The sequence below is a fragment of the Lissotriton helveticus genome, chromosome 9, assembly GCF_964261635.1.
Source record: "Lissotriton helveticus chromosome 9, aLisHel1.1, whole genome shotgun sequence".
In the NCBI taxonomy this organism is placed as follows: Eukaryota; Metazoa; Chordata; class Amphibia; order Caudata; family Salamandridae; genus Lissotriton; species Lissotriton helveticus.
The window spans coordinates 1,191,326,873-1,191,341,973 of NC_136070.1; the positions used below are offsets into that span (position 1 = coordinate 1,191,326,873).

General features: G+C 47.1%; 1 protein-coding gene across 1 annotated transcript in view; it reads left to right on the plus strand.

Annotated features, from left to right (window-relative positions):
- The window catches only part of LOC144782335 (contactin-4-like), a 964,244-nt gene extending 951,053 nt beyond the window's left edge, over positions 1-13,191 (plus strand). Inside the window, exon 25 of the mRNA XM_078661655.1 lies at positions 12,108-13,191. Coding sequence (XP_078517781.1) covers positions 12,108-12,208 — 101 coding nt within the window. The 3' untranslated portion in view covers positions 12,209-13,191. The remainder of the gene's footprint in view (positions 1-12,107) is intronic.
- The last annotated feature ends 1,910 nt before the right edge of the window (positions 13,192-15,101 follow it).

Below are 15,101 nucleotides of genomic sequence, written 5' to 3' on the forward strand. Positions count from 1 at the left end.
ATGGATTTTTTTGCAGAAAGATGTCCCTTCCTGCACGAAATCAATCATCCCCGCAACACAGGCACCCTTGCAACATGGCTAAGGGTGCCTGTGTTGGCGCTAGGCTGCTTTTTTAGTGCAGGCGCAAGGTTCAGTACAGGAATGCACCGTATTCTTGTAAATACTGTGCATTCCTGCACTTTTGGAATGACACAGCACTGCCAAAGTGCTTGCAGCACTGCACTGCACCATTCTCTTGTAAATGAGGCCCGATATTTTTGCCATTACCCTTCAATTGGGCCACTCAAATTAGACTAAACAAATCTGTATGAAATCGGACCTGTAAACCAAGTTCAGTGCATTAATCCAGGAAGCCCAGGTCAGTGCATCCATGCTCATCCAGGAACTCATTTGCATAGCTCTCATAGGGCAGCAGCTGCAGTGGGGCTGGCCCAGGGATCAGATAGAGGCTCTTCACCCCAGTTGCTGGCTGTGTCTTACTATAAAACCAGGGCATGGGGGCCCAATTTACCTTACTTTAATTAGGTCCTATGGCACTCTTGAAACACCACTGCTCAGGACCTGACAGTACCTGCTCATTAAAAGGGTCCCTCCCCACCCTTTTACAGTGAGTGCTTTGAAACATACTTTGGTTGCACTAGCACCTTACAAAAACTATAAACAAAGGGGTAGATTTACAAGAAAGTGACGCATCTATAGAGATGTGTCACTTTCCTTGCACCACCCTAAAAAATGCTTGTGCCACCGTGGATGCGCCGTATTTACAATATGGCACACTGGCGGAAGGATTGAATGATGCATCAGAAATTCTGGCTAATCTGTTGGGCAAAAGTCATGCATTTCTGGAGTCGTGTCGCAAGCATGGCGCAACTCCAGCAATGCATGTTGTGACCTATTCCCACTACACTGCATCACTCCTTACGCCTGCCTCAAGCAGGAGTATGGTTTTGACGCAGTGGCGTCCTAAAAGTGACGCAGTGAAATCTTGTAGATTTCACGGCGTCACTTTTATGAGGCTTTTGTGCGTAGGAACGCCCCCCTGCATACATTATACCTGACGCAGGTATAATGTGACGCAGGGCTTTACAACGTGACGTATCTACCTAGATGAGTCAAGTTGTAAGTAAGGTGCATTGTTTGCGCCGCCGTTGCGTCACAAAAAGTGATGCAATGGCGGCTCAAAGGGGCGCAAGGGGCTTGTAAATCTGCCTCAAAATATTTTTACAAATATATATGTTGCTGACTTGCTTTGTTGCATTATATAAACACTTGGCACCAAGCGCTAAACAACTCTGGATTGTTTAGCACGTCCCATGCAACTGTGCTAAAGTATTCTATACATTTAAATGCCGTGTTTAAGCAGCCATTCGTCTGTGCCTTGTGCAAGAAGTCCCCTCTGGCTTCCAAGTTCCAGCTGTTATTACAAGCAGCCCGCCTGGTGCTGTGGTGACAGGCCTGTATCCGGTTCACTGGTTCCGCCGAGGGCTCCGCTCGCGCATTTCTCATCTAAAGTGAACACACGGAGATATTCGCTGATGACATCAACATGACAAGGTGCGAGAAATGCAAAGACGGCGCATAATGAGAAAAGACTTGCGCGCCCCCGGGGAAGGCACCTGAGTGAGAAATAACGACTGCTCCGCTCTCGCGCCGCGTTGCACGATTGGTGCGTCCTGGAAAAAAGCAACGCGGTTTAATGAACCGAGCTAATGTGGCGCGTGGCAGATCCGAGGCAGTCCCTCCCTGTCTGCGCAGCACTTTACAGATGGATAATCTGGCGGGAAATGTGAATACGTTACGAGCAATATCAGAAACATCGCAGCAGAACCGAGAAACCATCGAGGAAATTAAAAAGAAGCTGAAAATAGGTTGAAGGGGATGCGGGTAAGATGGGAGAAGAGCATGACAAGTCAGAACATTGGACTCTACGGATATAGGATTTTTGTTTTCTTCTTTTATTTATTTATTATCGGTTTTTAATTTTATTGAAAGTAGCACTGTTATTCTTTTTTTAGCATGCTGGAAAGTCTTAGCAGTGAAGGCTATCTGGCAGACATGTCCCAGTTCAGTCACCCTGCGCATGCCAGTGCAAAGCGTGCCTTGTGCACAGTGCAAAGCGTCTGTTTGTTAGATGTTGTTACTGGTTTCATTTGATTTATTACATGGGCTCTTTTAGAACGAAAACCCTGGAGTAAATCATTTTCGTTGTATTCGTATTCTGGTGCCAGGGTGGGCCTTTTCACAGATAATACAAAGGGTGAAATCAAATTTGGCGCACTCTCCCCAATTTCACCCAAAACATCGACCATCTTTGGGAAACCAGGGGACAGATTTACTAAGATTTCACACAACACATCGCAGCATGCCAACTGGCTGCATTGCGTGAAAGGGAGACATCAAAAATGCGCCATGTTTACAATGATATGGGGCATTTCTGCTGCCTCCTTGCGCTGGTGCACTGTTCTGTCCAGTTATGACCATGATGGGCAGCAAGGAACACCTTCCCGCACAAAAACTTAAAGGCATTTTTTTTCTATGTGTGACGCTGAATGCATCCATCCCACATAGATAATGGAAGAAAAGAGGAGAAATAAAGATATTTCTCCTTGTTACTTTAGGTCCGGAAGGCGTACCACTTTGATTTCCAGGTCTACAACTCTTTGTAAATATGGGAATGCATTAAAGTCAATGGTTGCGTGCATGGGAACGCCCACACTTCACCCACGGAATGTCTCCCTGCTGCATGGTAAAGCAAGGCAGTGAACTGTGCTGCCTTGCGTTACCTTGGATTTACTAAACCACACTGGGTGTCTTTGCATGGCTTATTAAATCCCAGTTAAGGGCTTGCGTTGTTTTGCGTCGCCTTGGGTGGCAATGGATTTTATTGCATCGATCTGATTGTCCGAGCCCAGGCAGCGGTGCAACTCGTCGTCCCCAAAGGCTGGCCCGGTCTGGAGTAGTGTTTGAAGACATCCACTCAAATGCTAGGGAGTTCATTGCAGTGGATACAATTACATCTTTGAACTAGTGATTGATATGTATTGGTGTTTAATGGTGTCTACCTACCCAGGAAAATGTCTTTTAGTTGCCCACTTCCGCCAGCCTAGAAGAAACCACTTGCAACTGGTTGATTAAAATTTCGTCAGGGAAGGGTAGTCAACCCCCACCTCCTCACCAGACTTTGTAGATGGCCTTTCCCAATTCAATGGAGAGCAAACCTCTCTGTTGCCTGCACAGTTTTGGCATCCTCAATTCTGAGTGCAAAGAGCATGGAACAGAGCTGCACACCCCCTCCAACATGCATAAGCACAAAATGGGTCAGCCTCATGCATATTCATTGGAGTCTGCTGACAGTGAATGAAGAGGAATTTCAAAGAGTGAGCTTGTGACAGAAAACCTCTGTTCCATCCCACTGCATAAGAGATGAACCTTTCATCAGACTATGGTCTGGACAGTTACATAGAAGTTTGTAATGTTGATAGACATGCTCACTGTGCCACTGGAATCAAGGTACACCTGGCAGATAAGACCTCATCAGGGCAAAACTGGTCTTAGATTGCTTGCACTTCAGGCCAGGGAGGACCTGGCTTGGCAATTCGGGCTGGACTGTTTCCACGATGAGGAGGGGCAAGGCTGATTTGCATACGGCTGGGTCCAAACTGATGTGACATGGTGGGTGAAAAACAATGGATTGGGATGCGGCCTGAGCGATTGCCTGCGGATGAGATCAATTCAAGTATTCCTTCCATCACCTTGTTGTTGTTTCGAGCTCTTCAGTTGGTCATAAATGAAAGGCTATGGAGTCACAAATGCAGCTTTTAAGGAAGCTTCAAATTTGGGGAGATAAGACGTTCTCAAATGAAATAAGTCCATGTTGGCATAGATGGCAAATTAGAGTGAATAAATGTCAACGACTGCCCCCAGAGTGCAGGACTCTTGGTTGTGTATACAAATAACCCAGCTTTAAGATCAGGTAGATGATAGTCAGGGCCACTGAAATATGCAGCAGCAGAGGACAAAATTATGTGGCAGGCTGACTAAATTATGTGGCAAGAAAAGGCAAATTATGCGGCATAATTCAGCACATTTTAAAGCAGTGATATTTCAAGGTTTTGGCATTTTTGCACATGTTAACAATGTATCCGCCAAGTTTTCACCTCATTAATATCAATTTAACACCCATATATAGCAATCAGACTAAAAGAAGAGTCAACTTTTGCAAAGGGACTTCCAATGCGTGGCAACCCATGTGGTATTGTTTTTAATACCTTTTCATTTGTTTGAGCTAGAAAGATTTTTTTTTTCAACCTGCAAATTACGCAGAACAAGATGGGTATGTGGCAATTCCATAAGGCTATAATTATGCAGAAAATGACACAGAATCATATAATTCCATTGGCCCTAATGGTAGTATCTTATTTGACTCTAAAAGCAGAGTTCAGTCAGTTTCTTCTATCTATTTAGGCGTACACAGGAGAGGTGTTCTGCTCTAGAGTTAAAATACAACATAGGAATCTCATTGAGCAAAGTTTGTGTGGCTCTAAAACCTGTCACGATGGAAAAACCTGTGATGTTGAAAAAAAATATTCAAAATGCAAAATGTGATAATGCACCTTGCATGAATGAGCTGGAACATTTATGGGACTCTCTGGACATTTATGAATTGTGTATATGGAGTATGTATGTATGTGGTATTTATATGGTCAAATTTAGCCTAACCGAGTGCTGCTTAAGGGTAAAGGCACACATCGTGATGGCAGCTGATGCTGGGTTCAGAGAGCAGAGATGGATTGTTGCTTCATCGTGATCTGACGATGATATGTCGATTGGGCTCTGTCCTAGACTCGGGCAGGTTTGGGGCGGTCCTGATGCATTTATTGCCATGTAGATGTTTATGACTACAGAGAATCAGAAATCTACTCACAGTGTAAGTTAACACAAAGGATGAGTAGCATTCCACATTTTTAATTAGCCCCTTTTTGAAATATGGACTCAGACGCATTGCTTACTTTAGTAATGAAGCCCAGATGTGACTCGTCTAACTCAGTTGTTTAACAAAGTACAGCGGTTTAACTGCTTGAAAGGTGATATCAAGCAGATGTGGCCCATCATTGTGGTCACCGGGACTCTTCCTCCCTTCAAGCATGATCAGTTCGACTGAGCAAAGACGATTCTGACAGACACTCAACATGCCAGGGTCAGGCATGAGCTAATGTGAAGGCACCTGGCCGCCTGAGCCAAACTTTGCTGGGCTGAAGATCTCATAGCTCTGATGGAAGTGTTCTCAGCAGCTTGATAAATCCATATGAGGTCCTCCCCCTCATGATGAGGGGGAGCATCATCAACTGGGTCAGGCCTTCGCACCTCAGGTTTAAGCCTGAAGTGCCCAGGGCTGACAGCAAATCAATGCCGCCACGGAACAGAGTGAAGTGGGCTCCACAATTCTCATTGACCCCACCCCACTCTGTGAAGAGTTAGGGAAGGTTCTCATTTGATTAGCTGGCCCATGACAAGATCAGGAGGTGGTGGGATGTTCCGTGTGTCTCTTCCCTCCCCAAAGTCTCCAGCAACATCCATGGCCTTTGTACTTCTCCCGCAGTCACCCACTGGACCTGCTGTCACTTCCACAGCCTGGTAAATGGTTAATGGATATTAGATGGAATTGTATATGTATGAATGTATGTGTGTTTGCACATGTGATCTATGAATGGGTGTGTGCGTGTGTATGTAATTATTAATAGGTGTTGTATGTGTGCACCCTTGTGAATGGATATGAGTGAGTGAGTGTGCAAGTGGATGGGTGGGTGTGAGCATGTGTGTGTGGGCACTTGTGAATGGATGGGTGTGTGCCCACCCCACTATACATCCATGTATGATATTACAAGCTGCCACTGACGTCAAGGCACTGCACCTCTTCTGAGCAGGGAATCTTGGACCTGTATTTAGTGACATTTCCGCAAGTAGTCATGTGACACAATGCAATTTAACACTGCAAAATTAGGTGTTTACAATTTTAAGTACATAGACGTTATGTTTTGCAGTACTTTGAGAGCACTCACACCAAACTTCAGTAAATGCAGGCTTTCAGAAAAAAACGTACTTGGCAAAGTATGTTGATGAAAAATCTGTGGTGTTTTTCTTTTATCCCTTGGTCTGCCTATAATTAAACTATGCCCTTATCCCCCGGGGCATAAAATAAGGTAGTGAGTGGTACAAGTGTGCCTAAGTTAATATCTGGTGCATCTCACCGGTCTCTTCCAACAGTATCTCTTTAGTGATGGTGTTGCAGAGTGTGCAGGTAATAAGTGCATTAATATCCTCCTTCGCACCGAAATATACGCAGTTTAATTACGTACACATGAACTACATAACACCCCGTAGACTTCGAGTCACCTATGGTGGCGTAGTACGTAGGTGCCTGAGGTGTAACTATAGCTACACTGACTTTGTACACATGACCTGGGCTTGCACCACATTGCTCCAGTTCTGGGGCGAAGTATTGGCAGTTGTGCAACGCTAGGGCGTACACTTGACTCCACAGTCTGTAAATTCTGTGTTTTAACCTTGTTTTTTTTCCTTTAATAACTGCTTGTTTGCCTTTCTGTATTCTGCCACTGCCAGGCTTCGTTGCTGTTTCTGTCCCCCTGTGCCCGCCCCGCTCCCTGCTTCCCGCCGCCGTCCAATCGGCCACGCCCCCTTTTGTTTTGTGCCCTCCCCGCTCCCGACTCCCAGCCGCTCCTCCCTCCCTCCCACTTCGCCATAAATGGCGACCGCGCGTACGCCAGCGGTCACGCGCAGCGGGCGCGCTGATTGTGCACCGAAGGTGCGCTAAAGGTAAGCCCGTCTGCGCCCGTCCGCGCCTGGACCGCGCCCAGCGCCAGAACCCCTGCCCCCCCCGACGCAAGACGACCCGACAGACCTACAACGCCGCCGCCCTCAACGCACTCAATGCCGGCCGGAACCCCGCCTGCTGCCGGGCCGCCCCGAAACGCTTCCACGGACCCTTCACCTGCACAACCTGCAAGTTTACCTGCCTCCGAACATGCACCGCGCCCGCCAAGCCAAACCCCAGCAGCGACCTCAAGTGCATCCTGCTCAACACCCGCTCCGTCCACAGACACGCCGTTGAACTCTGGAACCTGCTCGACACTACATCACCAGACGTCGCCTTCCTCACTGAAACATGGATGAACGCCTCCTCAGCCCCCGACATCGCCATCGCCATCCCGGATGGATACAAGATCATCAGGAAGGACCGCGTCAACTAGACGGGAGGAGGCATCGCCATCGTCCACAAGAACACCATCCGCATCACAACCGACGCCGATGACACCTACACCGCCGCCGAACACCTCCACTTCCAGATCCACACCGACCCAAAGACGACCCTCAGAGGAACCCTCCTCTACAGACCCCCGGGACCACGCACACAATTCAGCGAAGACATCACGGACTTCATCAGCCCACACGCCCTCCCCTCCGCCGACTACATCCTCCTAGGGGACCTCAACTTCCAGCTGGAGAACAACAAGGACCGCAACACCGTCACCCTGCTGGACAACCTCGCCAACCTCGGACTCAAGCAACTGGTCAACACCCCCACCCACTACGCCGGCCACACGCTCGACCCCGTCTTTTCATCCACCAAGCACATCGCCTTCAGCCACTCCACCAGACTTCACTGGACCGACCACAGCTGCGTCCACTTCAGCTTCAGAAAAACCACCACCCACCACCACCCGCAACAGGTTCCTCACAGGAGCTGGAGCAAGATCACCGCCAACCAGCTCACTGCCTCCCTCAGCCAGAACCCACCTGCCAGCACACCGGACCCCAACGAAACAGCCCGCAACTTCACGCAATAGCTGACCACCTGCGCTGACGACCTCGCACCACTGAAGAACCCCCCCAGCAAACCCAGAAGCAAGAAGGCCCCCTGGTTCACCGAAGAACTCAAGGACTCCAAGAAGACCTGCCGCACCCTCGAGAAAGCCTGGCTCCTCGACCAGACCACTGACAACAGGACCGCCCTCAAACACGCGACCCGCAAGCACCACCAGCTCATCCGCACCACCAAGAAGAAATCACTGAAGGATCGACTGGACAACAACGCCCACGACAGCAAGGAACTCTTCAGCATCGTCAAGGAGTTCTCCAACCCCAGAACCGGAGACAACGACATCACCCCTTCACAAGATCTCTGCGACTCCCTCGCCTCGTTCTTCCACCGCAAGATTGCCGACATCCACAACAGCTTCGGCACACCATCCTCGCACCCAACCGTCGAACCAACGCACCCCACTGCCACCCTCCGCACCTGGACCGCAGTGACCACCGAAGACACAGCCCACACGATGAACACCATCCACTCCGGATCTCCGACCGACCCCTGACCCCACCACATCTTCAACAAGGCCGACTCCACCATCGCACCCCAACTCCGAGACGTCATCAACACCTCCTTCGACACCGCCACCTTCCCGGAGAGCTGGAAGCATGCCGAGCTCAGAAGAAACCTACTGAAGAAACCAACAGTGGACCCCACCGACCTCAAGAACTTCCACCCCATCTCGCTCCTCCCTTTTCCTGCCAAAGTCATCGAGAAGATCGCCAACAGACAGCTGGCCGCCTTCCTCGAGACGAATGGATCCCTCGACCCCTCGCAGTCCGGTTTCAGAGCCAACCACAGCACCGAGACCGCCCTCATCACAGTCACCGACGACATCCGAGCCCTTCTCGACAACGGGGAAACAGCGGCACTCATCCTCCTGGACCTCTCCGCCGCGTTCGACACTGTCTGCCACCGCACCCTAGTCCAGCGCCTCAGCAACACCGGCATCCAAGAGAAGGCACTGAAGTGGATCATCTCGTTCCTAGCTGGAAGAACACAGAGAGTCCGCCTCCCCCCGTTTCGTTCCGAGGCCACCGAAGTCATCTGCGGCGTCCCGCAAGGATCATCACTCAGCCCCACCCTCTTCAACGTCTACATGAGACCCCTCGCAGCCATCGCACGCCGACACAACCTCAACATCATCTCCTACGTCGACGACACCCAGCTGATCCTCTCCCTCACCAGAGACCCCGACACCGCCAGAACCAGCCTCCAAGAAGGGATGAAAGACGTCGCCGAGTGGATGAAGAACAGCCGCTTGAAACTGAACTCAGACAAGACGGAAGTCCTCATCCTTGGACCATCACCCTCCGCCTGGGACGACTCCTGGTGGCCCCCTGCCCTGGGCACCGCTCCCAAGCCGACAGCCCACGCACGCAACCTGGGCTTCATCCTGGACTCCTCCCTCTCCATGACCAGACAAGTCAACGCCGTCTCCTCTTCATGCTTTCACACCCTCCGCATGCTCCACAAGATCTTCCGATGGATCCCGATCGAAACCAGGAAGACGGTCACCTAGGCCCTCATCACCAGCCGGCTGGACTACGGAAACACCCTCTACGCCGGAACCACAGCCAAGCTACAGAAAAGACTACAAGGCATCCAGAACGCCTCCGCCCGACTCATCCTAGACATCCCTCGACGCAGCCACATCTCCGGCCACCTGAGGAACCTGCACTGGCTCCCCGTCAACAAGAGGATCACGTTCAGGCTCCTCACCCACGCACACAAGTCTCTCCACAACCTGGGCCCCAAGTACCTCAACGACCGCCTGACCTTCCACACGCCCACCCACCAGCTACGATCCGCTAGCCTCGCCCTCGCCGCCGTACCACGCATCCGAAGAGCCACCGCCGGAGGAAGATCCTTCTCCTACCTGGCGGCCAAGACATGGAACTCCCTCCCCATCCACCTTCGGCTGACCCATGAGCACCTCGTCTTCAGGAGACAACTCAAGACCTGGCTTTTCGAGCAGTAGCGGCCCCCTTCCCCCAAGCGCCTTGAGACCCTTCCGGGTGAGTAGCGCGCTATACAAGTGATATGATTGATTGATTGATTGACAGTCGACGTTTGTCTGCTGGGGCTTTTTCCCCGACCACACAAACGGAAGGTGGGAAACAGGCTTATTGATCTTGCCTTGGTCTGGCTAAGAGGACGATAGCAATAGCCTGGAAGTCGGTCGGCGGGCCCGTGATAGGAGCCTGGAAACTAGATGTGACTTATTGGGTGGGAGCCAAGGGACTAGTCTCGGTTAGGGAAGCGTCAAAGAGGCTCAGATGCTTGCCATAGCGGGGCAAAGGAGGGAGGCCCTATATGCCTGTTAACACCCTGAACAAGCTTGTAGTGGCTAGGAGGGGAGTGGACATGGGGACCAGTCAGGCGAGGAGTGCAGTCCTTTCGTTGGGGAACCTAGTATGAGTGATGACCCCAGTGGATGAATTTGAGAGCAGAGAGGATACAGGAGTAGGGAGCTGCAGCAACTGTGTAACTGAATGGGGAATGGGTGATACTCTCCCACATAGTCTTCCTCATGCTGCCCAGGATATGTAGGACATAGCACATTGGCTATCGGCTCGGTAAGGAGAGACCAGGATCCTCCCCCATGTATGCTGAATACCCCAGATTCTTTTTTAGATTATTGCACTATTTAGACCCCCCTGCATAAGTTAGTTAATAGTTGTTTTTTGTTATGCACCAAACAGGTGGCATTTCCCCAGCGGCTCCTTCCCAAGATGGGTTACATATTCTTGAAAGTCATAAACTACATATGGATTAAGTATTGCGTCGCACTGACACAACCTTTATTGGGGGCACCACAGGCACGGATTATTGCTATTCCACTGTACAAGAGTTTACTTGTATAGCCTGTTTGGAGTAATGCGATCTGGCCTCGATGAGCCTCCTATTAAGATACTATGCTGTACTATAAATTGAGTCCTGTGCAATGCTGAAACGTTGTTTGCCTAACAGCTATTTCATCAAATGTCCATAAAAACATGTTTGAAACAATATATATATATATCAACCTGTGCACCCAATAACAGAGGCCATTTTGTGCCCAATTGAACCCACTGAATCATGTTGTGATGACAACCCAACTTGGCATCAATGTTCATGTTCCTCAATTCATCAACACCATGAAATCACATTGGTGCAGAGTTAACTTCCTCAGGACAGCTTTAATACCCACAAAGCATCTTATGATAGACTTAGAATATCCCATGATGGCTGACAGAAGGCAATTCTTTAGATAAAAGTTATGATATTTAACTATGAATCTCACTTATGGTGCGGAAAACCTTGCTTTTAAGCACATTTTGCCATTTAGGGTGGGTCGATTGATAAATGTTGGTTTTCATAAGCATTGCTCTTTTTCTGTGGACATCGGTTTCTAGGCGAATAAAAAAGAAGTATTGGTTGAAGTCCATTGTCGAACTTTGAATCCCACTATTGCCCACATAGCGAAGTGAACTTTCTCTCAATTGATCCTTTCCTCCAGTTACTAAATTCACCTTCTGCCATGTTAATGACACTTCTGTTATTCTTCCTATGCCCTGAATATCTAGCCAGTGATGTCTAGGCATGACAGAGACTATATAGGCTATATCTTGTGCATAGAAACATATATTGATTGCTAAGTATCATTTTCATTTATACCCTTTGCAGAAGATTGGCTGAGCAAAAGCCTATCAGCCACACTTGGGGCTGAATCTAAGGGCCACCAGTGTTAGATACATGTTGGAGCTTCTGAACTGTACAAGGACCCTAAATCACATAACATATACATAAGAGTCCAAAGAGTTATGGGACCTGTTCTTTAATGTAAAATAGATAGGAGATCTGTTTTGTTATTTTATGCTATGTTATATGGTTTATGTATGTCATTGCAATTAATTTAAAAAATGTCTAACCTCAGCTGCATTCTCCAAATCTCACCTGCAAAAGCCCTTTAATTAAAAAGCAGGCCTGTACCAAAACATAGCAGCAAACTCTGCCTGCATGGTAACCTCTGACTTCAAAGTCCCTCTGATAACCTATGCTCGGTAGTAGCCTGCCTTTCTAAATATCAAACGATGGTAGGTAACTGCTACAAATGCATAACCAATCTTAAGTGTCATTGCGGCACAAATATATCCAAAGGACTACAAATAAAAAATATGCGTAATGTATATTTGCATGCCACAATTTTACCTCACTCGTTTTTTCACTTTTTCAGATGCCTATGCCCGAGGATCCGGAGCCTCCACCTCTAGCGCCTGTACGCTCTCTGCAATCAGCACCATAATGATCTCCCTCACAGCCAGATCCAGTTTATGACAACAGTTATTTTACACAGAAGAAAAATGGGAAAAAACTGCAAAAAAATGAGTTACAGACTACACAATCGATATCTAAAGCAACGTTTAGCTAGTTGTTCAGAAGATTCCCAAGTGGTCTCATTGTCCAAGTACATCCTTTGACTCAGTGCTTGAATTGAAAAAAATAAGTGCATATACTTATTGCTTCCATCTGAGAAAGACAGAAAGTGTCCTATTAAAAGTAAAGCAGCCTTGTCGCGAAATGCCGTCTACGACTTTGACCGTACCTGTCCCTTTAAAGCATTGCCGTAACTGAAACCTTGAAAAGGATATCCGGCACTTTTTTCTGCAATTGCATTACACAAGACTTCCTCAACGTACCTAGAGATTTGTTGAACGTTTCCCCTGGAGGCAACTCTACAAATGCACTGATAAAAGAAGACATCCCTTAGACGATGTTACCAAAGCCGTTTACAAAAGTCCTTGTATGCATATTTTTTATTGTAGATTTAGTGTTTTATAGAATTTTTTAAAGTTAACATATGATGTAGATATTCTTTTTTTTCTCTGCTGTAAAATGCTGCGGGCAAAAAATTATCATGAAATATATATAAACAGACAGATTCTATATGTGGATATATATATATATACAGTTGGAAATGTTTCGAGTAGAGGTTTTATGTTCCAAAGGAACTAGAGAGGACTATGAAATGGTTATTAATGGCTGTGCGGTGTTCTGTGTTGCTTGGTTGTGACAGGAACATGGGTTATTTGTTCCCAGGGATGTCTCTAAGGTAAATCTTCAGGGTCTAAAAATGTATTTGGTCAGCATTTTATTCTACAGGAAAATATTGGAAGGAGATCCCGATACCTTTAACCCACAAGTAAGAGAAATGATAATTGAGTATAAAATGAGGATGGCTTTGATAGACTAAATATTTCCAATAAGTTAAAAAGCATTCCAGTGCTTGGTTTTAATATTCAGGTTCACTTGAACTAAAAAAAATGATGCATTCGTTGTCATCCACTCATTTGTCAAACAAGACAATGAACATCAGAACATAGTAACCACTGATAGCTGCCGTCTGTGCGCACACTTTTGGGAGACACTATTTCTGCCTGTATAGGAGGTGGGTTTATGTCCATACAAGTTAAACAACTGGAAGAGTGGGCATGTTGTCAGTTCTACACAAGTCCAGATATTTGTTGAAGAGGTCACTTGTGGTTATTTCATGTTCTTGCACACACCTGCGGTATTTATTGCAACATTTCTAATGGCAATTGTATCAGAGGATTTTATGAAGCCTGAAATGTTCTACTGTCATTGGCAATTGTAATTTATTCCAGGGAAATCAATCTTTGGTCCTCATTGGGCGATGAGGGTATATGAGGATATCAACCCGAGTTACATTTATGAATAATTAATCTAAATGAAAATCAACCCCACCGAAAGTGGCTATCATAAACCTCTGTGGATTGAAGATATCGAGAACTTGAATTGATAAGCCCTTTATTTGTTTTCTTGGTCATTGTATAAATGGATAACCAGTGTCAACATACAGTTCACAATGCAAGTTTAGTGCATACATGTATTGCACATCTGTATATTTTCCAATTGACAAAGGTGACATCTTGTGATTCCAAACTAATTTCAGTGTAAGGAACTCAATCACAAGTGGCCTGGAAATTTGCAGTCCAACCTTACCGTCTCTGCAGTGTAAAATGTCATCTTCTCGGTTCAACATATTCGGCTTTAAAAATAGCCATCTAGCACATCAAAATGTCTCTCAACTACCTAAGTTACCAACATTCTTCTTTCTGTTTCCTGGAAGTTTCAATTTGTTTGCACAGAGTTCATTTTAGAATGGTCACTCTCTTACAGGGATATGTTTCAGGGCTGTTAGATTGGTCAAGGCAAGAGATTTTGAAATGCTATCCAGATGGAGTGATTGTCTTGTGATGAGAGTGCAGCTGCAACAGTTTTTACAGAGTACAGTTTTCAGTGTGGATGATAGCGCTGGCACTTCAGGCCTGATTCTCAAACTCCGGGCCAGATTTCCAAAAGGCACTTTGTAGCATACTTTGTATTAATACGAAACATAGTACAAAATGCAATTCACAAACTACGTACAGTTTTACGACTCCGCACCTCCTATGCTTGTGTGCAGAGTTCTTCACCCCAACTGCAGACTCTCTGGGTGTAGAGAACTCTCCACACATAAGCTCTGTAAGTAGCCTAAGAATACCGAAAATCAGTAAACTTACTATAAAGTGCAAGTTTTCCTTTGAGAATCTGGCCCTCCATCTCCAACTTAAACCCATTTCTATGGATGCAGTATAGCCCGAGAGACAATACTTGAATGGCTGTTTCAAAACATGACTGGGGGTCGGAAGATCTACCTGTGAAGCAGAGCTCTGCTAATCCATCCAAAGTGCCATGAAGTTCCAGATGAAGTCAGTCAATGCAGCCTTTGAGGTCCAAATTATACCTTCTCTCTGCATTCCTTTTAGAGTTATGACGCACCACCATAGCCTATCACGGAGCACCACGAACCCTTAGGGGCATATTATCAAGCAAGGTGTTAACATTATCGCTGCTTTAGCAGCAGAAAACTGCCGCTAAAGCGGCGATAATGGGCTTGATAATACGCCGTAGAGAATTTCCATAGAAGCCCATGTCTACACCAGAACATGGGCTTGTATGGGAATTCACAAGGGCGTATTATCAAGCCCATTATCGCCACTTTAGCGGCAGTTTTCTGCCGCTAAAGCAGCGATCATGTTAACGCCGTTTCTTGATAATATGCCCCTTAGACTTTTAGCGATCATCTCGGATCAGGTACCGAAAATAGTCACAAAGCGTTGTCAGCTTCTACCTCCAAGTGATGCTCGCTCATAGGGTCACAGTGCTT